Source organism: Falco punctatus (genome assembly GCF_963210335.1).
Source record: "Falco punctatus genome assembly, chromosome: 5".
NCBI classification, from domain to species: Eukaryota; Metazoa; Chordata; class Aves; order Falconiformes; family Falconidae; genus Falco; species Falco punctatus.
The window spans coordinates 62039254-62064394 of NC_137584.1; the positions used below are offsets into that span (position 1 = coordinate 62039254).

The 25141-nt window shown below is 46.3% G+C and overlaps 1 protein-coding gene across 2 annotated transcripts in view; it reads right to left on the minus strand.

Moving 5' to 3' along the window:
• Positions 1 to 22595, minus strand: part of SLC35F1 (solute carrier family 35 member F1) — a 257831-nt gene extending 235236 nt beyond the window's left edge. Inside the window, exon 1 of one of the 2 annotated variants that reach the window (XM_080389531.1) lies at positions 21958 to 22595. In XM_080389531.1, the coding sequence (XP_080245657.1) occupies positions 21958 to 22160 (203 nt within the window). In that variant the 5' untranslated portion in view covers positions 22161 to 22595. Of the gene's footprint in view, positions 1 to 8388; positions 14745 to 21957 lie in introns of those variants that run through there. The other variant, XM_080389532.1, reaches the window with a different exon arrangement.
• Positions 22596 to 25141: the final 2546 nt, after the last annotated feature.

Here is a 25141-nt window from a genome sequence, read left to right on the forward strand (position 1 = left end):
AAAGATTAGTCCAGATTCAAATAGGTATATCCATCAACTCCTTTTCTCTATTACCCAGCTTTTGTACCTATCCCATTAGCTCTAATTATGGTTTTTCTGAGATGTCCCAAATATTTTCTGTGCTGTAGCAGACGACAAGACTTTCAGATTTTGTCCCTTAGAAATAAAAATGAGTAGCACATACAGGTTAGTTTATACATGTTTTTTCACATCCTTCAGCCTTCCTACCCCAAAATGAATATAACCTCTTTTCTAAGAACATACTGCAAGACAACACACAGAGCTAGGACAGAAAAAGACAGTAACACAAAAACTTCTAGCAAAGACAGCAAGGAGAAAGTTTGAGCTTTTGGGAGCTAAAAGGATCTTTGGCATACTGGAGGGTACAGATTCCCTTCAATGTATTTTGGGCTAATTTTTACCCAAAATCAGCCAGAAAAATTCAGCTCAACACATGAAGAAGTAGTATTTTATTTAGGAAGTTAAGAAAGGTCGTGTTAAGCTTAATACTACAGCTCAGGATGAACAGGCAGGTTTTGTGTTGAAGCTAGTTTTCACGAGTATGCCACGCCACCCTACACAGATTCCAAAACACTTGAGAATTATATTCTTTCTGATTTCTTTGCCTTCTTCAGATACCACACAAGATGTGATTGTTCATTTTTCCTACTTCTGTAGGGCCAAACTCTGTAACCTTTACAAGTAAACACCTGTTTTTCTAACACACTCCACACTGATTTTTATTTTCTATATGCTGAAGACAATCTTTTTCAAATACTTAAGACTGAAATTTCAGGTTTGTTAACTGTAGTTAATGTCAGTTTGTCAACAGTTTTATCTTTGTCCAAGTAACACTGTTTGCTGTAGATTTCTGTGTCCTGAAATCTCAATCTTTTTTCCTTGTCTGGGCTTATGAATGCACATACTTGGCTATCATATGGCCAGGGCACTGAACTTCTAGATGGCTATTCTGCTGCTGACAGGAGATAAATTTGTGTTCTACCACTTAAGCAGTAAAGATACCAATGCCTCAGAGACAGAGAGCTCAGAAATGGAACCAAAGTTTCCACAAGTTAAGGAGAATGTAGTTGTGCTGCAACGGATGCAAGCTGTGAAGTAGGCAGTGTACTTGCAGACATGTTTGGATCTGAGGCTGGACAAAAACCTTCTGCCCAGGTTTGTTAGTTCTGTTCCCATGTCAACTTTAAGACATAAAAGATCTAGGAGTACTATGTTCATAATATACTTTACTAACTCTCAATTTTACCTTTGTTAAGAAGGTACAGTCTTTAAAATAATGTCAGAGGCCATTCTTACTGTGACAAGTGATTCCAATGATAACAAACCTGAAGAAAGGCAATGAAGCTGTCAGCAGAATGGCTTTTCCCATTTTGGGAGCTGAAGCATGTGTGCTTACATGGTCAGTTAAAGCAGTGAAGTATTTCAGATGCAGTCCTAGAATACCCACCTGGCTGAGCTCAGTATTAATTTCAGAAGTCATAACAGTCAAGGGATAATTGTATATAATCAGGCCATGCAAGTAAATGAGGAGGCAGCTTATTTACAGAGACTATTCTGTTGGCAAGAAAGCAAGCATCACCAAAATGAAACTAACGGGGAACTCAGTGCCAATATTATACATAATTCAACAGCATCCCAATTACACTGCCCTTTTATGTTTTCTTGAGCTGCAGTGAGAGATGGAAAAGACTCTTCCATATCTGTGCCATAGCCTTTATAGCCTCTTACTCTCCTTCACTGTGACTGCTCCACTCCCTTGCCAGCCTATATTTACAACACAAATTAGAAGCATTTATAAATATCTTTCCTGTTTTTTTCATTAAACACTCCCAAGTCTCCTGATGCAAGGCTGCTGTCTGCATCCATGGGGGGGTAAAACCAGAAGCAAACCAGGGAAATGCCTTGCTCGAGAGGGACTGCACGTCAGAACATAGGTTAAAACTAAAGAGCTTTGTTCTATATTCAGACCGCTACATTGTAATTATGCCACTACAGCATTAATCTTAGCAGCTAAAAATAACATAACAAGGATATAGGTGAAATCAGTTAAAATTGCTCTTCCACTAGAGGGGATGCTGTGCCGCATGTGATTTTCTCGGGAGCTGGAAGTTCCACAGCCCTGAGAGCACATTACCAGCACCTCAGAGCCCTGCCCGTGGTGACAGTGAAGCTACTGTCACAGAGACATCATCTCCAATCAGATGGTTATTGTCACACTGAACAGCCTCAATCACAGAAATCAAATCTAAAAGTAAATACAAACTTACATTAAATCAGACATGTTGCTTTCATGAGACATGCTAAATAGATTAAAGCCATGGGAAAACAGACCCAGCTTACTTCTGCTCCTCAAAGCCCCTTCAAGCCTGCACATGTTTTAAGTGGAACCAAATACCTCCATGAGAGCCCAGAGAAGCTGGGGGAGAGGATACCAGGCTAGCAACTCCTCACAGCAGGCACCAAAAAGCAGCTGTGCTATTTCAGTCTCAAAACCCTCAACCGCTTACCCCAAGAGACCCGAGCATCTGACCCTCACCTAAGAATACCTGTAGGAAGGGCAAGAAGAAGAGGTGGCCAAGCTGGGGAGAAGAAGGGGAAGCTGCGTGTGAAGGGGTGAAGGGAACAACAGCCACACAGGGATCAGAGGAAAAGGGACAACTGACTAGTAGTTCACAAAAACAAAGCAGTAAAAGGACAAAAATAAAATAAAATTGTTTCTTAGTACTGGCTCAGGGTGGGCAGAGCAGGCATGATGCTGCAGGGCTTGCTGCAGAAGCCATCCCATGGCAGCAGCGCAGGGCCGTGGCAGCAGCAGCTCCTGCACGTACCACGGTGGCTCCTGCCAGCTGTCTGGTGGCCCAGAGGTGGTGAGGATCCAGGGCTTTTAGTGGGGAAGACTCAGGTACAGACCACTCAACACACGAGACCAAGGCCTCTTTTCCCACCCCACCAGCTGCACCGTTCTCCACCACCCCCGGCACAGCTCAGCTTCAGCAGGTGGGAGGCTGCAGGAGCGAGCGGCTGCCAGCTCACCAACACCATACCAGAGTATTGCCTTATCTTATAACACCCATTGATCTTCCCCTCTCTGTCATACATCTCTCTAAAAACAGGACAGGTATCTGCCAGCTCTACCACAGTCAACATGCAAGCCCCTCAACAAGCAGCCTGCTTGGAGAAGAGATGCAAACGACACATCGTTTTGAAGGAGCCCGTGCACTGGCAGCGGGCCCTGCTGGTTGCGCTGCTGCGAAAGCTGCCGGGAGTTAACAGGCTGGAGAGGACTGGATGGCATCTGCCACTCTGAAACAGGAAAGTTTCTCTTTGCCGGCACTGCAAGATGTTGTTGTATGCCATTCTGCTGGGCTTCAAGATACTGTAACTGGAGAGCAGTCTCAGCTATCACATGAGGGTATATCCTGCCAGCCCCTACCAGACTCTGCACAGTCCCACCGGGACCTGGGGGAGTTTCACCTAAGAAAAGCCCCGAGAACCTGGCCCACCGTTTCCACAGAGGGGTGTCCTGGTACTGCAGCAGATAGAGAAGGATGAAAGGAAGCTTTCGGGACTTCTGCAGGATGACTGCTGAATACGATGCACCGCATGACACCAGAACCCATATAAACACGCTGACATATTCAAGACAAGCACTGCTCATGCACGCAGGGCTGCTTGGAATATTTACAGTGAAGAAAAAATACCATTGTAGTATTATATTGCATTGAAGGGAAAAAAAAAAAAAAAAAGACAAAAGAAAAACTTGCATTGGAAAAAAATATACTGGCTTCAACAAAGTTTCTTGGGAAGAATGGGGCAAGAGGCTACAGTCTGCTAGCTCTGGCAACAGCATGGATGTGGGCATAGCCAGGTTCAAATCCTCATTCTGCTGGATCATCAGAATCACCCTGGATGAAGAGCTGCAACTATGGCAGGGACTGAAGCTCACTCTGTCCCCCACGTCCTGCAAGCCCTCTCAATCCAGATGCCAAGAGGGGGCTCTGACTGTCACAGGCAAGACAAGGCTGGAGGATGTTACCTTCTCTGACTAGTACCTCCAGGACAGCTGGCAAGGAGGACAGGTACTACCCCAAGAACACCATCTGCCTCAGGGCCTTTCACCAGCCACTGCTGGCCAGGAACAATGCAGGCCTGGGAAAGGGATTTCCACAGGCTCCATGAAAAGGAAGGAAGGAAGGAAGGAAGAGAAGAGAATGCTCTTTATTTAACCACTTCTTATTCTTCCAGACAGGAAATCTGATCATGGGGGATCTGCCTGGGAAACTGAATAAAAGAAGACCTTAGCCTGCAGTCCTCGAACAGCAATCTTGCACACTTTCAGCTTAAAGCTCTTTGATAAGGGGCAGGAGTAATGGCTGCAAAGCCATATACTGTGGGTTGGGTCCATTCTGATTACTTTGCCTCTAGCTGCTCCAGTCTGACCAGTCCTGAAAGATCACAGTGATCTGCCATACATAAGATGAAGTGCAACTATTTCTTCAACTACAGTTTAATTATCAACACTAGTACCTGATACTTCTCAAATACTGAAATATCAAAAATAGAGCAAACCAATATTATGTTCCTATAGTTCTCTAAATCATATATTCCCCCATCTGTGGCTAGTGGGACTAAACTAATCACCCAAAACCAGGTTATATAGCATGCTCTCAGCATGCACAGCTATTAATCCTACTGATAATCGAAGTTTCCTCATCTATTTTGTCACGTTTGACTCTGATCTGGCATACCAAAGAAAGCTAACATCTTACCCATGATCTCCAGTAAAAGTAATTGCAAGTTTCCATGTACATATGTTGTGTATATGAATGTATATGTATCATAGTAACATTCATTTTTCTTAAAAAAAAAAAAAAAAAAGGCTGTTCTGAATTGTACCTATCACTTTGTTTAAGGCAAAGAGAGAATACTGTGCATTTAATAGCTTATCCCGTTAAACTTGTTTCCCTTCACAGGGTTTGTTTTTGGTGGGGTTTTTTTTCCTGAGAAGCAGTATTAAAGGTAACAGATTTTAATGCCTTCACGGAAGAAAAAAACTTCTCAAACTTCTGGACAGGTGTTTCCAACCTTTTTAAGAATGTACTGAGGAAATCAAGACTGCCTTTCAAATGAACAGGGCTGTAACTTACAGGAAGACTTTTAAGAATATCTGCGTTCACCGCCGTTCACGTTTCTGGAACAATGACATAGTAAACATCCCCTATTTCTCTCCCATTACCTATTCAAACAGACAAACGTAGACTACAGTCTTGCTGTAGCTGGTTTTCATTTCCATCATGGTTACATAAATTCATACAAACAGCACAGTAACTCACAGCTGTTCTTTGTAAGGCACAAAGAAAAGCCGAAGACATACACATTAATTGTCTGGTGTAAACCTTCCAATAATAACTAAAAAAAAAAAAAAAAAAAAAAATCCATGCACATCTCTCAAAGACTATGCTTGTTACTTTCCCAGCCATGCACAATCTGCTGGTCACATGAAGCCTACATACACGCAGCTGGAAGCCACCACATCCCCATCTATTTTGCACTTGTTCTTCACAAAAGTTCCCTATGTCTCCACAAGCCCAGGAAGGTGAAAGCCAGTCCAACTGCATATACCAAGTTATTATGGCTAGTTATTATGGCTTTCTTCGTGAGTAGAGGAAAAAAAAAAAAACTCTCCATCCCACGCCAGAAAGATGCCTAAGGAGCAGCATTAACTACTGTTCTGGGCAATTTACAGGGATTTGTAGTAGGCACCAGCCCTTAAAAGCAGCGATTAATTGCTATGGCAACCAGGGCATCACACCACCCGCACTTGGGCTGAGATACAGAACTGCATCGTGCCCTCTTACCCACACACACATCCAAAAGGGTAACAGGGTTCTCGATGGGCTGCATTGGCTGGGGGCAAAAAACAGCCGATGTGTTTATACTGTATCCACATGTGCAAGCTACTTCATTGCAAGCCACCTGGCAATCTCTGCCTACCACAAATCAGAGCAGTGACAATCATCAGGAACACCCAAAAGGCATAGAAACAGGTCCTTCCTCCCTCTGTGACAATTTATTCCTATTCCACAGAAGAGAGAGAGACAAAATGAGATGGAGATTCTTGTTATGTTGCACCTCCCCACTCCCAACAACTGGAATTCAAACACTAGCAGAATTTATGTGGAAGATTCTTCCCGGCTTCCCACTCACTCATTTTGGTATCAAACCATGAACTGCTGTATATTGCCCTGTAGCTCTGTTGGGGTTTGGGGTTTTTTACTTTAAAAGTCAACAGAGCCTGTACTAATAAAGACCTTCCCAGTCTAACATATGGCTTGACCAACCCATGGGTCATGTGGGTTTACTGGTGGGGTTTTCCCCCCCACACCATCAATTAGATATCAACTTGGATTGTATTTATTTACAAGCTGTTAAAGCCTTAACTGAGAACAGGAATGTGGCAATACTAATGGTTTAAGCTTCCCCAAAACAAGACCAGCCGCAGCTAACAATCTGAGTGGGTGCTGGACAGTAATCCAGGGGATACAGGGGAACCACAACCCAGAGAAATTCCCGCATTAGAGCACAGGCCAAAAATAAAAGAAAATATCACGGCTGACCCATGGCCAAACTTGCTTTCAGTACTGTCACAAAAAAAATACTAATGTTAACACTCAGATCTGTAAACAATGACACACTCAGCTCCTCATATGGAAAAAAACCACAACCTTCTGACCCAAGTCACAAAAGTGAAACCTCCTAAATTCCACTTAATGTATTAGAAAGCCTTCATCTACTACCACTCATAAAAAGAACTTGCCAAGAAACTCAAGCTGGATAAACCACAATGCCCCTATTTTATGTATTTCTTTTTTTCATTCAAGAGAAATTCTCAACCTAAAGAGGCTTTAGGCCCTGATCTGGAATTTCTATTATCACTTCCACCTCTTTTCAACAGGATTACAATGAAGAACTGAACAATGTGGGATGTTCTCTGTCTGGATTTGTTAATTCCTTATTTCTATCCAGGCACAGTATACAGCCATACTGTTTCATGCTTATTGTCTTCTACAACACCCATTTTCCTCCATACCTCTGCGCTTTTGGTGCTCTAAATACAACAGCTTTACAGGCTGCAGGAGAGGAGAAGGTGTGAAGAGATACATTGGAACTGTGCAGCCCCTCTTCACACCAGCAAGGGAGAATGCAACAGCATGCTAGGAGGATACAGAATCGATTTGGGAAGCAGAGCTAACAAAAAAAATGCTCCCAGAAAACTGTCTTTCTATATCAGTACAATTTGCCTACCCAGAAAGAGCCCTGGTGTGACCACTCCAGAGGTGATCAAATTGGTGGACGTTCTGCTTTTAAGAAATTCTCCCAGTAACTGAAGCCATGGGATTGCTGATCAGAGCGCTCCCTCAAAGGCACAGCTTTTGGGAAAGCAATCACGCAGCTGCTGGCTCTAGGGAGAAACAGGAGAAAAAGAGAGGCCAGGGAATGGCTATAGGCCTCCAAGGTCACATCAGCCAAATAAAACCAGGATTCACAGCACAGCATATAGCAGAAGGCTGTAATACAGTGCATGCTGTCATGGAAAGCGGGATGAACCAGTTCAGTGGCTGCCGATCAATTGCTATTTTCCTAATCAGTAGCAGCAGCAAGGTTACTGTACACCTTGCCAGAGCGGCAGAAGTGAGTCATAAAGCCCACAGGGGCACTGCCACACACTACATATAGTGATTTTAGACCCGATGAACACACACCTCTCAGTTACTGTGAAAAAAGCTGTACCAGGGATAAGGCTCCTGTTCCATCTTCTAGCACCAGGGAAACACAGAGCATGCTCATGTTAAGGTTTTGCACAAATACCCATCCCCACTGAATTCAGCCCTGCCTAAAAATAAATAAAAAGAAGGTATAACAAGGAAGACTGCTGTCCATTTAGAGCTGCACCACACCACCACCTCCAAAAGCACAGCAAGCACTTAACAGTTTGTATTTTTCCACCAGCTCCATCCAGACTCACACTATCAAATGTCAGGCTGCCTTCTTTTTCCTCTCCTGGTATAATCACATCATTTCCCCCTCCCCCCCTATTTGAGTGAGGAATTGGCTACAGCTGACTGTTTACCAACTGTTGAGACCCACCAGGTCTCTCTCACCTGGGGTCATCACCACTCTCCTCAGGAACACCAGCATGAGGGCTTATAACAAGAGAGAAGACAGGACAGCATGGGCAGAAGGAAGCTATAGACCCTAGCAACAAGCAGTTAGCTCAGACACAGTATTGAAATATAGTGAGCCAAATAAAAACCTTGTGGCCACAGAAAGAGGTACTTTCCCTTCCTTCTTCCTAGTTTCTCTTACCTCCAATCCCCATCTTCTCTGTCTCCTTGGCTCCTGCTTCTCCCCATTCCCTGCTCACCAGCTCTCAGTTCTTTCATCAGTCCAGGCACTACTCTACTCAAAAGTTAGCTGAAGACCCAGCAGCAGCAACAACCACCTCTTTCGGGCAGGTTAATTCACTGCTGTTTTAGTGAGTTGACTGTGAAATGTGAAAGGAACCAGACATGGCCTAGCAAAAGCAGAAGGATTAAATTGTCCAGGAGCAGAGAAGAGACAGAAGTGAGACCTCCTTTTGGCAGTCCCTGAAGCTGACTTAAGAACAAATTCGGTTCTCAGCCTTAGCTCATATTTACCTTCCGTAGTTCTGTGAAGTGTCTGAGATCACCACCTTCTCCTAACAACAACTAGGTATTAATTCGGGAGTGGCCGATTAGGAAATGTTTTCCTAGCACCACCACTTTTTTTTTTTTTTTTTTTTTTACGGTCTCCTATTAAACCAAAGTAATATGTGTGTGTGTGTGCATTGTTCACGGTGCCATATATTCACATCACAAGTGTCCCAAATAATAGTGTCAAGGTGCTAATCTCAGAAGTTATTACAGGCTCATCTCGGGCACATCTTTAGCTCCTTCCCCCTTGTTAGCAAGAGTTTCACACAGCACGGTGAGCTTCAGCCAGGACCAGCTCATCACCACATGGCCTCTCTTATGCTGCTGTACCATACACGAGACTGTTAGCTCACTAACACACCTTCAAACCTCTGGGATGGCAACATCTTTTGTGTTTGGCATCATCCCTAGTGTCAGGAGAGCTTCAGCAGCCCCAGCCCTACTTTCTCTCCAGACACTTCTTACCCCTGTACCAGCCTTTGCATTGTGCTGGTCCATGTGTTTGTAGCCACATGACAAACTACACTGGAGAGAACAGCTATCTGGAAATACAAACCAACAACAACAGAATTTTTTTTTTCCATTTTTTTTCCCATCTGGATCAAGCCACCAGCCTGGTTCCCCATGCCACCACACAAACAGCTCCCCCAGGACAACAAAGAAAGAAGAGGCTGGGGACAGGAACAAGAATAAGAACAAGCAGCTGGGAGTGGAGCAAGGAGCTCTCCCGCCACCTGCCAGAGCCCCCCTCTGTAGCCCCCACCTCATCCAACACCCATTTCAATGCCAGACCACTGCGGGTGTCCTAGGGAAACCTCCCCTTGTATTCCGACAGGAGGTACCTTAGGAAAGTTAGACACCTTTGAAAACATGCTGCCCCCTCATCTCCCAAAGCCTACATGTACTGCACATATTAGTAATTTTGTTTCTTGGCAAACGTTTGCCCATAAAGTTTCAGAAAAGCACTACAGTAACTGTAGACCAGATGCTTCTGAATACTACACTGTATTTTATAGCACTGTATAGCATTTTACAAGCATTAACTAATCAACAACTCTTCCAGGTAGTTAAGTTTAATTATCCGCATTTTACAGGTGCTGAACCAGACCCAGAGAGGTTGAGAGATTTGCCCAAGGCCAAAAAACTAACTGGTCTCCAATCCTGGCCTGTACATCAGGAGCTACTGTATGTAACTTCTTCCCAAGTCTTCCAAAACACAGTATTTCCCCCCATCCATCGCTGCAATACAAGCTTCTCCTAAAAACAGAACAGGCAAAAGCCCACCCCACCCTGCCCATCACTGCAACGGGTTGGTCAGGCTGCTTTTTGTCCACCAGCTCTCCTGTAACTTTTAGTCAAGCACGGACAAGATGACAGAAATCACACTGGCTTTGGTCCCAAACCCCACAACTCAATCAGGCAAATAGTACTCACAGGCCATCTCCCCAGCTTTCTAACTCTGATGTCTGCTTCTGCATCATACTTACATATGATGGTTTTGGGGGTGTTTTGTTTCCCCTCAGTTTCCCTTTATCACCAGACTGGTCCTTTTGTGCATGCTGGTGTTTGTTTGTCAGGCTTAAGATTTTAATACCCAGCAACTGCACTGGTGCACAAGCAGCAGCTACAGCAGCAGTTAAGTACAGGCCAAAAAGTGATGAGATGAGCAGCACACGGAGTGGATACGGCAACTTTTACTGGAAAACCACAAAGAAAGGCTGACTGGAGAAGAGTTAGCTTTACTGAGCGCCACCTTACAAGACCACTGGATGAAACATTATCTCTGCACTTGCAGCTGGTGGAGATTTCTCCACAGAAACGGTGAGCTGCTCTGGATTGGATTTAAAGGCTGGGCTGACATCAACCCACCCCTGCAATTCTCTTCCCAAGATCTACAGAACATTCCTGGTCCATCCAAAGGAAGGATGGATGATTATCTCCAAGCACAACTGATGCCACAATGGGAACAGAAATGCCAGTGTCAGGACTGCCTGAAGACTGATCTCTCCCTGCCATCAGCTGTCTACCAGTCTTGAGCTGGCACGGCAGAGGTGACCAAATAGCTTTCTTCCTCTGTACCTGCACTGCCCCCCCCTCCCCCCCCACTGCCAGCCTTCAGCAGATCCTGTCTGACATTCATGCTCTTGAAAGCAAGTGAACAAGCCTCACATCAGTTATCCATTTCAGCTGGGCTTTGCTACTGCTTCTCAGTCAAACACCACTGCTTCTGAAAGATAAACGCACGCATCGCCGCTGCTCAAAGAAAAACATGCAAATATATTACACATTTGGCAGGCAACTTAGTTGTAAGTTACATTCATACCTTTGTTCCCTCTCCTGCTTCGGACCTGCCACACAGAACAGCAGACAAAAAACATCTCAAAGATTAGGTCTGGTCTCAGAGCCCTAATCTTGCACAACTAGTCCGAATGACTGGAGTATGGTCATGACTCACTTGATGGTTAATGCATGGCATTTTGCTCAAACAGAGCCCACATACAGAAAAAAAAATAATCATTAAAGGACAAAGAAGAAATACAAATTTAAAATTGTTGGAGCGTATGCTTCAAAACAAACTGCAGCTAAATACTCTCAAGTGTAACAGTATTTTGGATGTTAGTAAGTGCATTCATAAATGAGAAAAGAAATTGGTATTGATTCTGCGGGCTCATGTCTCAATACAACTATAGGTTCTAAAAGTACAGAAATAAATCTAATAAATTAATCTAGGTGAGTAATAATAAGTTCCATTAACAAGGTAATAGCTACCCAATTGATGAGTATGAACAATTTCAGGCATCAAATTTAACAGAAATTCTTCTACTAGTTAGAATGTGCTAGAATGTATTTATTTATAATGGGACGTTAAATTCAGGTAACTTGTAGTTCATCCTAAAAGATATTGCATGCTTAAACACACACACAGACAGAGTCCTTTTTTCAAGTGAATTATTAGGGAATTATTTGGTGTCTTAAACTCAAGTAACCTATTTAAAGCAGGAGAAACTCTGAATCCCAGGGATTTCACTTAGTTAATATAGATGCAATGAAACTCTTCCACTTCTGGCAACCCTCCAACCACCACATGGCACTGCATCTCACTCTGCCTCACTCCTTGAGTGCCTTTCTCCTAATGAATAGTTGTTCTGATAAGATGTCATCTTTTTGGTTAAATAAGACAAAATCTGGAATTTTCCTTGTCAATGCCTGTAAGCAGTGCCTTCACACACGTATGACAACTGTAACACCACCCTGCCGCTGTGCTTCTAGATTTAAGTCCTCCAGATGTCCTGGACTTTACCGATTCTCTTCAAAGACATGATTCCCCCACCCCCACCACAAAGTGGACCCGAAAAAGCACTGAAGTATGCTGTCAAAAAATGCTGGTGAGCACTAAATCAAAGCAGAACAGCTTTGGTAGAAGAACATTTAGAGAAAGCAACAGAACAAGGTCTCCAGGGCTACGCAGAGGTGTTGTCCCCTCTGGGATGAGCTGGACCGCACTTCTGCAAATTATGATATCTAAATTCCAGAAAACCAGTTGTTTTTCTACAAAGCATCCCCCTCAGCACAGCAGGCACCCAACAGCAGGGGTCTAGTATCTGAAATCTGACTGGAAGTTACCTGGGCATGACAGGTAGGTCACAGAGAAAGAGGAGGCACTTCAATCTGATCATCACATGTGTTTGGGTGCTGCCTTTTTCCCCACCATGTTACATGAAGCTTAGAAACTTTTTCTGCCTGGTGGTACTTAATCCTCATACCCAGCGTGGTGAAAATTACATCTACAATATTAAAGTTTTATTTCCTTCAAGTATCAAGTCTCATACCCATTAAAATATTTTCCAGCTCCCTGCTCAACTCTTCCCAACCTACCTCCTCTTTGCTGTCCTTCCTCACTTTCAGTCTACCCAGGACAGTCCCTACAGACCTCAATATACTGGCAGCAGGGAGTTTAGAAACCATAATCAAAAGCATTTCATATCTGTAGCACCAGCAGAGAGAGAAAAGGAAAGCAGCAACAAGAAAGAAACACTAGCTCAGTTTCATTATGGCACTCAGCTTCTAGTAAGAAGAGATTTCAGAAGGTAAATGGCCCAAATCAGGCTGCAGAAGCCACTGAAAACACAGAGCTACTTAAACTCAATAAAATATCTGGGCTTAGAATAATCAAAAGGCAATTAATTCAATTTTATTACGTTTTTTCTGGCATTTGAATCATCGTAGGGATTGAAAAAAAGCAAACATCCACGCAGAAGAACAATGTACCCTGGGATAGCCACAGAGGCAGATAAAGATCCAAATCTTGGTAAAAAAAAGAAAGCATAGGATAGGGTACAGCTTATGCCTTACCCACCTTGGAGCATCAGACCTCTGTCAGTGACTCACTTCAGGGCTCCTCTTGAAGAGTTAGACATCTACCTCCTCTCTTCAAAAAAAAAGGTAGAGACAAGTCCCCCCACTTCTGCTTGGTAGCCACCACTCTCGTTCAGTCCATACCCTTCGAACTCCCCCTTCCACTGAAAGAGTCTGAACTGGCAGCCCCAAGGCTACGTTCAGTATCTGGATTTTAGTTATTAGGCTGGAGAGATCCAGGAGTGGAGCTGTGGAGCTCTGTTCCTCTTCGATAAGGTTGATGAAGAGGTATCAGAGCAGGAATGGACCCTGGTATCTCCCTCCCACGTTGCTTCCTCTCCATTTCACCAAACAGGGGAAACATTTAGTTCCCTCCTAAGTCATTCTCCATTTCTACCAAATGGAAACCAGAAAACATTAGGTCACATCAAAACACTTGCCAGATAAAAAAAAGTAATGAGAACCAACGTGGCATGGAAGACCCCACCATTTTGAATTCAATGCAGCCCAATAAAAAGACAGTGAAGCAGGCTTCTGGGCGCAGGCGTGACAGCTCCTTTGACAAATGAACACCAAAAAGGGGTAAGTAAACTAATGACCATCACTATCAATGTTTCAAATTGTGTTTTCATTCTGTCATCGGCTAATACTGGCTTACAGGTTGCAATTAACACTAGGGCTTGGGAGGTAATAGTTATGGTCTTGCTACTGGATGTAAATTACCTCATTAATCTGTATTAGAGATGCAGCAATCTGTTCCAAGCATAGTGTGCTTTCGTAAATGAACATCTTGAAGTCTGAAATGCCCTGGGAGATGAGTTGGGCAAAAAAGCATCTTCTGGTTCCAAACTTTTAATTCTCAAAACCTCTCCCATTTTGCGTTAGGACAAAACCATGACCTTTTGAGGTTCTTCATCCCAAGAGAATCTCATGGGTTCACAGCAGCCCTCAGGGATGCAGCAAAGCAAAGTTAAACCTGGTCTCCTACATAAATACTCCCATCGCCAGATTACCATGAAGTCTTACTCACTCTCTATCCAAAAATATCTAGTCTGGACACAAGAAACCCTGCCGAACATGCAGTCTTGAGAAAATTCAATCCTCCTTGCCAAGGTTTTGACTCACCTACATTTTCTGACAGGAAAAGTTGTTAAAGCAAAAGACAAGATTTGCTATCCGGCTCCTAAGTTCCTACACATCGCCACAGTTCAGACTTATCTGAAGGTGGAGCACCACTCCGTCGTCACTGCAGGCAAAGGCAGTATAAAGAAGCAACTGAGCACCACACTAAGGGGAAACTAAAATTAAGGGCTGAAATGACTGTATCAGCTACAAACAGAAGGCTGGCTTAATAAGTGTCGCTATTTTTTACAGTGACACCTACAGGGCATCATTTGTGGACAGACCTTTCTGGTGAGATCAAGGGTCATCTACCTCACCTAGGAAAAGATTTGGCTAGCGCCACACACTGTGGCACACCCCAAAAAGCAGGCACACTCCCTGCAGAAGTACGACGCAGTATTGTGCACAGGTGCTCTCACCGAGCGTGGCCGGGCTGTGGGGCCAGTCCCTCCTCTGTCTCTTGCTCTTTAGTTCCAGCCGTACTGAGGAGAACGTGATGCATGGGAGTCAAACCCACTAATTCAATCATGCGGTGTCTATGAGAAAAACGACAGACAGCGAGCACGTATTGAAGAAATGCTTTCTTAAATCACAAGAGAAAGCAAGTCAGAGAAAAGCTGAAAGGCAAGCTTCAAAACTGGTGTGTTTTCAGTAAAAATCCAAGAGAGACAGATGACAGACATAAATAAGCAGAGACAGGTAGATGCAGCAGTTCACAACATGAACTTCACGACCACCAATACTTACATACTTTACAGTCATAGCAATTTATGAGTCCCCATACAGCTGTTCTTGCAACAGGCGAGTTTGAGCTCAGCTCACAACCCTTTGAGCATGACTTTTCTGTTGTTGTTGGGTTTGGGGAGCAATTTTTTGTAGTTTTTTAAAGTCAAGCTTCTTCAGCAAGTTCTTTTTCCTAAGTTTTCCTGGTAATTAGCCCTAATCAGTATTCAAGTGCTGATCTTTAAGGCTATCTGCTGACTTAAAGGAAGGGAACACCTCACTAATAGCCCCAGTGTTTCCCTCTGCCTGCAGAAACAACCACGATAAGGACAGAGGCTCCAGCCATCTCCAGCGACAGAACCACAAAGAGCCCTTCTGATAGCTACTGGCATCTGGCCTTCCCCTCATTAACACATTAAAGCTGCTCTGTCCATCCCATAAGAGCCACTCTGTCCATTCCTCCAGCTTTCTCTATGGAGCCATTTACAGTGCTGCTCCTTTGAAACCCCCCTAGTTCAAGAGGCAGTAACCCCTTCCCAAAGCCCACAGCACAGCCAGTGTCAAAAATTCCCACTTACAGACAGGCACGCGGTAAGTACCAGCCCTCTGAATGTCATAGGTAGACAGAAGACACCCACATATTTCCCCTTGCCAAATCGCTCCCCCCCCCCCGCCCCGGGAAAGTCTTTTCCCAATCAGTACGTGGGCTGACAGGTTTAGATTACAGTGCACTTTCACCATATCAAATCACTTCAAACAATTCCTATTTCAGAATAGGGCCAGCATCACTTGTATCTCCTACGGTGCAAATTCTCAGGAGCAAAAGTGAGGCAAGGGGGACAAAGCTTTCCAACACTGAGTCTAAATCCTGTTAGGAAACCACACTCGGAGACTTGGTAACCATACCTGGACAGACTTCCAATACCTGCTAAGGCAGAAACATGGAAGCTTTATGTACCTGAGCTCATCTTCACTCCTAAATCAAAGCATTTTAAGTGTGCTATGGCATTCCAATAAATATGCATTCACAGAAATAAGTTGTTTGGAGGGGAAGGGGAAAAGCATCTTTTTCTCCCATTTGAGAGGTATTTCCCTTATGCACCCAAATTATTGGGAATGTAGCTGATTCACAGAGGTCACTGGCTTTCAAAATGGCGATTAGAAGTAAACTAATGAGAAAAGAAAACGGAGGTCAGTTTTGCATCAGTTGATTTCTATATCCTCTGACAGGATGCTTTTCGACGGGCAGATACAACCCTCCCACTTCCCTGACCAAAAAGAGTAATACTAAGAGGTACAAGAAAGCCAACCTAATTGCTTTATCTACGCTCTGAACTAATTTTCTTTGATTTACTTCAGAATGTATAAATTTTTTTACCTAAAAGGAAAGCTACAGCTATCTGAATTGGGCTCAGACTCATTCTTCTACAGTCACTGCTATTCTGGGTGGACTTTGAGAAGATAAAAATCCCACAGGAAGTCAATCCTTTTGTTTTGAAGAAGTAAAGCAAGTGAAGGTTATGAATACTCACTCTTTTTCTGGATTCCAAAAATTACACGTTTGATCCTTGACTTGCTTTTCATTAAGGAAAAATGCCATAAATTATTTGGTTTGTTTTCCTCTCTGCTCAGTCAACTGAAAGGCGTTATTGCTTTGGGGCAATGAAATACGTTCCCTCAATTCCATTATTATTCAATTTCAGGTTCTTTTTGGCACATAAACTCCCTCTGCCTGATTTACTATGTGGATACGTGTTACTAGGAAAAAAAATCCTTGGGTTAGAGCATTTGATACCTGCAGTGTCATTTAAACAGCTCTCATCTCTGAAGCATTAGCAGCCCTGACACACAGTTCAAGTTCAAAGGTAGCCAGCTAGCAAGCCAAATTCTTCCTCAACTCCATTATCAGGGATGAATTGAGCCTGTAACATACAAAAAAGGAAAAGGAAAATGTTTTACTCAGACTGTACCCAAACAGCTGGGCTTTCTGACAAGAATCCAAATTGCTTTTCTTCGTATAATTTTGCTCAGTAAATCACTGCCGAGCTTAATGATTTATTCTTATTAGCAACATTATTTTTATTTCCTTTTCCTAAGAAAGGTAGTGGTAATTAGACCATACACTGGCTTTATGCACAAGGCTAAAATTTATCTGATTAGGTGAATAAGTGAGCAAAGAAGTAGAGACTCACACTCCTCCACAGAAAGCTTTTGCAATTCACTGGAGCTGAGAACATAACTACAAAGCTATTTGAAAGATGGCATGGGACTGAGTGCCTGAAATTACTCTTACTCCATTTTCTGATATCAAGTTGAATATGTCTCTAATATTCTGACATGATTTTTAGGAATCTTTTGAAAAATACGAAGCACCATTTAGCAACAAAGAGCAAGAAAAAGCTCATGAAGACATCCTTGAAACAGCAAGATAAGGCATGGCTAGATTTTACAGCAAGTATTCGTTAAGAAAGTACTGTAAGGTAGAAGTGGGTAAACCCAGAAAAATGTATGTGCCATCAGCTTTCTAAAAAAGTCCACACCAAGGAAAGCAATACAACAGCAGGGCCTCAGATGTTACTTTGGAGGCCTGAGTTCATTGACACAGCTACAGTATGGGGTTTTTTGTTTTACAGAATAGCCATGTTTATTTAGGTAAAATAGCTTTGCTATAGTATATAAAGGTATTAACTCATTTCCCTTGCAGAAACTTCATCTTCCCTCCTTGTCCTGGTGCCTAGGATTACAGAGATAATGTCCACGTATCATTCGTTGGTTCTCATTTAGATCAATAACTTGCAAGAATCCCCCAAAGAGATCATTTGGCAAGGTGCTCCCCCTGTGTTTCAGCAATGTTTATTCTTCACCCAGTTCCTCTGAAGAGGCGACAACCAACTTTACCAACATGAGATCGACCTGGCTTCAGGGGCCACAGGCAACATTTTGCAGGTGATTCTCTGCTCTTCACCCTTCAGGTCATCCAGGGAATGCAAGGAAGGGAGACAAGCCACCCCTCTGTGCTGGGATACAGCCAGACAGGGCGAGTTCATACTCACCAACAGCTATCTGAAATATGCAGGTGCTGGGATGGAAGCATTGAGAACCACAGAACTTCAAACCACACGACTTTCTCCTTTTTTTCTTGCTTCCCGCTATAGGTGGGAGGCAATGCAGAGCAGGTGAGTCACTGCTTATTAAGTGGTCCTCTGCAAGCAGAGTCGGTGGAGTCCAATTTTGGCTTCACAGAGGCTTGGGGGAAGCAAGCAAGCAAGCAGCCATTATTCCTTTTCTCCCCTGAAATATAGCAGGGCAGGGTCAGCCAGGGACACCTACTCAGCAAATGTCACAAGGAAGGTACCAGGCAGGGCCCTGCAGATGGGATTCATGGACCACAGGTGTGAGTCACAGGTCCAGGAACATATTTGCAGTATGTAATCACCATGACATTTCCCCTTAATGCAATGGGAATGCCAAGTCACCCTCTCCAGACTCCCAGGGTAGCAGGAAGGTTGTTCCTGTTGCAGCAGGTCCTGTTCACTGTCATTGGCAGCTCAGAATTTATATCCAAACTATTCCAGTAAAACCTACAATTTCATTGAGCATCTCCAGTCCTCTGAGATTCTGACCCTTCAGTTTTGTGTTTTACTTTGGTTTTCTGTTATGGGAAACTTTTTCAGAGTGGAGTGTTTGCTGTGATCACTGAAATAGATTTTCACAGTCAACCAGTTCTGCTTTCAGTACGTCCTCTCTCAAACACCGGGGGCGGGGGGGGGGGGGGGGGGGGGAGGTGTGCTGGTGTTACAGTGTTTCTCTGTTACCTTGGGATCTATTGAGTGAACAGGGAGGAGAGTTGTGAACTTCAAGTAAGTTTCCATAGCTTGCAAAGCAATTTTAAGAGAAGCCTTCAAAGGCAATTCTGGAATCAACAAGTGCCTGGGTGACCAAACTACTGCATATAAAACGAAAGAGAAATGATGCTCAGTTTCTGCCAGTGTCTATCCCCACTGTCCTGCTGCCTTGTCTCCTCCCTGACCATACCAGAGCCTGTCCCCTCCTTGAGGACAGACTTTTTAGTAGGGCCTGTTGCAACTGGACAAGGGGGAATGGTTTTAAAGTAAAACAGGGTAGATTCAGACTCGATAGAATTAAGAGATTTTTTTATGATGAGGGTGGTGAAACACTGGAACAGGTTTCCCAGAGAGGTAACAGATGCCTCATCCCTGGAAGCACTCAAGGTCAGGCTGGATGGGTCTCTGAGCAGCCTGATCTAGCTGAAGATGTCCCTGCTCATTACAGAGGGAGGTAGACTAGATAACATTTAAAGGTACCTTCCAACCCAAATCATTCTATGATTCTACGATTCCATGATTCTACCAGCTACAAGCAGGTTTCTGGCAAACCCAGCTGTTGTCAAACTTTATTTTGTTCCTCTGTCTGAAAAGCCCCCACTCTGTCTAGCAGAAAACTGAATCACATGAGCTCAAGTCAATGAGTCAATCAGGAATCTTTCACAAATGAGTCTCAAGCAAATGGTGCACACAAAGTATACACAGCATGGAGAAAGTGCTACCCTTTCCCAATAGTAAAACATTGAGGAAACCAATGTTTGGCATGTTCTGGACTCCTGCTTCTTTAGGAATTTGGCATACATATTTTTTCCTTTACTTTACTCATCACGTGCTATTATTTCTATAGAAGGTGAAAAAATAAACATCGTGTCAGGATTCACTTCACTGCATCAACAGAAATATTGCATGAAAGCCATGACATTACACAGGCTGAGTCATTAGTTCGTGTGTAAAGTTAAAGGAAACCTAACTCGGGCAAAATTTCCCTCCATACAGACTTTGGGGTGGGCTAAAGATTCTCTCACACAAAGAAAAGGCTGCCTTTAAACACCACAGTAACACGTCTTCTTGCTCTCTACAAATCACAGAAATTTGGAAAAATTTTACTCCTGTTTCTTGTTTGAGGAGGAGAAAAGGGTATGTCCACAAAACCATGACTGGGTTCCTGCTCGTTAGGGTTTTCCTCTAGGCAATGGGAGGTCTTGTTTCTAGATTCAAGTTTACGAAGCAGAACCGAAATTTGAACTTTGGTCACCAGAGTAAATTTCTATCCTTTTCCCCCTTCAAAAAACAGAGCATCAAGATAGTCTCATTTCATTCATAAATATATAACAATAAATAATGATTTGACTCTTTATCTATGGCTGAGGGTCATATATATGCATAAGCATGGTAACTGCTTCAACTATACTAATTAATCCAACACATCCTAGACAAGACGACTGTGGCCAATTTGATGGCTCCCCAGAGGTCACTATTACCACCCTTGAACCGGAGTACCAACTGCTTCTGTATCTGAACACCTCACCGCATCTTCATACATCTCTTGCTGCCCCTGAGAAATCTTCTCTAGTGTCTTATTTCAGTACTGACACACACATCAGGATGATCAAGCAGAAGGAGAGCAGGATTTTGCAAGCACAGGACACCCAAGATGACACAGGCTGTTGGGCTGAGAAATTGAGTGAAATTTACTATAGTGAGAGTTGCAAATTCGAATGTACAAGAAAAGGTGTAACTCAGTTTGAGCTGAAGCAGCTCTTACTTGTGTCGACTTCTTTTCAATCCTTCTCATGGTCGAATAACAAAGAATAAGTATTTCCTCCCTTACCAATGCTTTTGAGGATCCTCCTAGAACGGTAACAATTAACTGCATATCATAGCAATGATCTACGAGCAATCAAATACCTTCAGGCATTTGTAACAAAGACAGTGACAATGATGATTTCCTAATGTTTAAAAGCTCGAAAGATTCAATGACCTTCATCTTCAAAAGCAGCATACCCAGGCAGAAGAGCTGTTTCTCTTGGTAGCTCATCCACACCACACGTATCCGAAACTAAAGCGGGGACAATGAGGCCGGTGCTGGTGCGCACCATCCCATTGCTGCTCATAACGCTGCAACCACTCTATTTAGCACGTAAAAGTCATTAGGCAGAAGTGATGGCTTCAGCTGGCTTTTCAGACAGGAGCTCTGAGGCCCCTTCCCTCCTGGAGAAGTGCAACCAGTTAGGCTCTGGATAGACTCTTGTTTTGTACCAAAAACCTCAGCCCTAATCGAATGCAGTGCAGAAGAAACAACTGGCAAAGATGAGAGCGCCACGGATTTAAGTCAGACGGTTCCAGTGGTTTCTTGTGCGTTCGCTGAAATAATTTACCCCGGGTACCCTGCAGTTCTCCTGCCCTCGCACTGCCAGTGCTGAGCCACCCGCCCCGGCGGACCGAGCAGCCCGCACCTCGCCGGCATCCAGCTCCCGCGGCCGGAGCCTGCGTCTCCCTGACCACGCCAGCTGGCCGAGGATGGGGCAAAAACCCCACCCGGGGCCGCCCGGCCGCCCGGAGCACCAGGCCCCGCCCGGCCGCGGCTGGCGGACCCCCGCCGGGACCGGGGGCCGCCCCCTCCCTTCCCCGCCGCCCCTCCCGGCCGGCGCCCGCGCTCCAACTTCCCCGGCGGCGCCTCCGCCACCGGCCGGGCTGCGGCAGCGGGAGGTCGGCTGCCTCCGCCCGCCGTCCCCCGCGGGTCCGCCACGGGGGCCGGGGAGCCGCGGCTGGCGGGAGGAGCGGGGACCGCCGCCGAGGGGGGTGTGCCTGCGGGCCGGGCAGGTGCGACCGGCATCGGCACCAGTGCCGGCGGGGAGGGAGCGGGCTGGGGCCGCGCCTCACGCCGCGCCTCGGAGGCAACAATGGGCCGGGGGAGACTCCGCGCCGCCGCCCCCTGCCCGCGGCTTCCGCCGGGAAAGGCGCTACCAGCCCGGGCCAGCCGCCCCGCCGGAGCCCCCGTGCCTCCCCGCCCCACGCCGCCGAAGGGGCCGGGCCGGGGCTCCCCCGACGGCCGCCCCCGGGACCTGCGCGCCCCAGGGCGAGCGGCGGCGAGGCGGCGAGCCGCGCCGTGCCCTGCCGCGCCGCCGGAGCGCCGGTCCCTCCCCCGGGCTCACCTGTTCAGCACTTTCCTGATCCTCTGGCGCACGCTGGAGGAGGGCGCGGAGATGCCGCTCCTGCCGCCGCCGCTGCCGCCCTCCGCCGGCAGGTTCTCGATGGTGGCCACGACATGGCTGGGCTGCGGCGGGTGGTGCGGCGGCGGCGGCGGCTGCGGCGGCGGGGGGTGGCGGTGGTGGCGGTGGCGCTCGGGGGAGAGCATCGCGGCGGGGCTGCGCCTCAGCGGAGAGCGGGGCGCATCCCGGCGGGAGGGCGGCGGGCGCTGCTGCCGCCGGCGCTGGCTCCCTCGGCTTCCGGGCAGCGCCAGACCCTCGCCCGCTCCTCCCTCACTGGGCTGCCATGCAGCGAGGGGCGGGCTGCCGCCGCCGCCGCCAGCGAGTGCGCTCACGGTCGACGAAGTGGCAGCAGTTTGACGACCCTCCTCCTCCCCACACCCCCCGCGCCCAGCCGGTGCCTCCCCCCGGCGGAGCCGCCGCTGCGCCGCCTCGATCCCCTTTGTTCCCCGCTCGTCGCCGCCCCGCGCACCCCCAGCTCACGGCTGCCGCCGCGGCCCGGCCCGGCCCGTCACGGCGCGGCGGCGGCGGCGGTGCCCCCTCGGAGCCGTGTGCGGCGGCGACCGCCCCTGCGCGCCGCGATGCCGCCGGCCGAGCGCGGCGGGGGCCGCCAGGGGGCGCCGGCGGCGGCAGCGCCCCCGCTCCCTCCCCCCGCCGCAGCCGCGGGCGCCCCGCCGGGCGTCGGGAGCCGGGCGGGATGCGCGGCGGAGCGGGGCGGGGGCGGTGCCGGGGGTCCCTCTCGCAGGCTGCTGCCGCCGTCCCGCCCGGGCTGCGCGCTGGGGCGGGCGCGAGGGGGCCCGGGCCAGCGGGGGGGTCGCTTACCCCCAGGGCTTCACCCCGTTAAACACCCATCGGCTTTCCTTCGGGGCGAGTTTTTGCTGGCCGGGTGACTTGCCCCAGCTGGGGGCTGGAGCACCTGGGAGCTGCCGTGCGTTTGTCCTTCGAAACGCGGCGTGGCCTCTCTCCAGTGGGCTGGCAGAGGTGTCCGTGAAACATGCCTGTGAGCACAGCCGTGCCCTTACCGAGGCGAGTGGCAGTGGCAGTGGCCGTGAAGTTGGGTGCGCCAGGCGGGTGTCGCACGGCCGGTGCGCTCCATGCATGGGCAGGGCTGGTTAGACCGGCGTTAGTCTCCTTCGGATACGGGGACTGTGTCTGAAAAGGGAGGGAAGGAATGCAGGTTTAATATTTCTCCTTCGAAAGAGTAAGATATGTCACTTTTAAAATTTAATCAGGCTGAGAGGAGGTAAAACGTACACATACCTTTGAAATCGATCGTGTCTCTCTGAAACGTTTTATGTGGTAATTTTGCAAAGTTCTCTGAGTGAAATAAATTTGAGATTTCACCTTTTCCATTCTATTGTTCCCCCTTCTTACTTTTGTCAAGGATTCTTTCCCTGTATTCTTGTTTGTGTGGACCTTACAGAAAGCTGTGAAGGTGAGAGGAACATTCATAAAAAGCAGGGAAATGTGGTTATAAAGCTGTGGAGTGTCCCCCAGGGAAATCAGATAGATGTAATACTCAAAATTACTTTTGCTTTTTTTTTTTTTAATGACTAGATTTCAGGTTCGTCAGATCTGTTTACTGAGACTATTTCTTTTGGCAATATTAATTTTTAATATGTTGCTTTACTCTGAGTACCTCAGCAGCCTCAGTCTAACAGGTCTTCAGATGAGATCCAGTGGAGCATGTTGCTCTACCAGAGGAATGCTTTTGAAGATGGGGCTCGCTCACTCGAAATCCTCTAAAGTTCATTCTCCGTTCTGGGCAAAAAGCCAGCTGTTTTCAGCGCGAGCCGAACCTCAGTTGAATTGGATTATGCTAGAGATTCTCCTCTCTCCTATTCCCCCCATGGCAACCACATGTTTCCATAAGTGGAGAGAAGATGAGGTTCATTCTCCCTGGCAGCTCTTGGAAGTGGAAGGGACAGAGGCTCCAAAGCCCCCACGCCTGTGGCAGGCGGTGCGGGGTTAGCTGCAGGGCTGGCCGCTGCGTGCCATCACCCCGTGGGTGCAGCCGCAGCACCCCCAGCTCACCTGCTCATCTCTGTCCCACGTACCTCCAGCACCTATTTGTTAACATTTCCATGCCCTTTGTTAAACGTTCTGTTTCTCCAAACTGTGGCTGGATGGCAACAGCCAATATTCTGGAAATACTCTCCGTGCTGGTGTGAGAAGGTTTAGATAAGAGATGTGTTTGCTTCTGGGTGCTCAGTGGCCATTTCAGTCTGATCTGACAGCTGAGCGGGTCAGAACAACAGTGTTTGTGTAACTTTATTCCTACTGATTAAACCAAATGAATGCATACCTGAAGTCCAATTTGGGCTCTGCCGATAAACAGAGGGGCTGTAGGAAGCCCCTCTCCTCAGGGCAGCCCCCTTGTTTGGCAGCCCCTTTTCACCGATGTGGAAGGAAACTGTAAGTCTGTGCAGATAGCCCTGCTGCCATCGTGACAAATGGATTTCTTGCACACAGAGATCTATCATAAATACGTTGCCAAAATTTTGCTGTGTCCAACAAAATTGTTTCCAATTACTTTTCACTTTGTGTCACTTTCACACCACATGTGTAGCATGACGCCATCCCACGGCTTTGTGCCTTTCATGTTGCAGCTTAGCCATGCTGGTTTTTTGCCATGATTAGACATGATTACTGGGAAGAGCAATTATACTGGATGTCTTCTGTTTAGTAATATCAGCAGTTGACTGCATCATACAATCAGTAGTGACTGATTGAGAGCAGCATTTTTTAACATTTTAATAATTACTCGAGATGCTGTTCATGAGGCTTAGTATCCCTCGCAGCCTCAGCACTCTTGGCCTGATTTCAAACATAGTGCTGAGCATGTTCGACTCCAACGTAGCTGTTTCTCAGTGTGTTGACATTCAACTATGTCACGTCTGGCATCTTCATTAATGTAACTTGCAACTGGATTAATTTTACCAAAACATAAGAATAGAATTTTAAAAATTGTGAATATTATTTTTTGTTAAGCATATCATCCCCCTGATTAACAAACAAGTGAACGTGCTAGAGAGTTATTCTGATGACACTTTCTTGTGGTTTACACTGCAGAACTGTTTTGCCTTCTAGTATTAAGTCTGGTTTTAAGCCTAAGGTTCAAAATCATCAT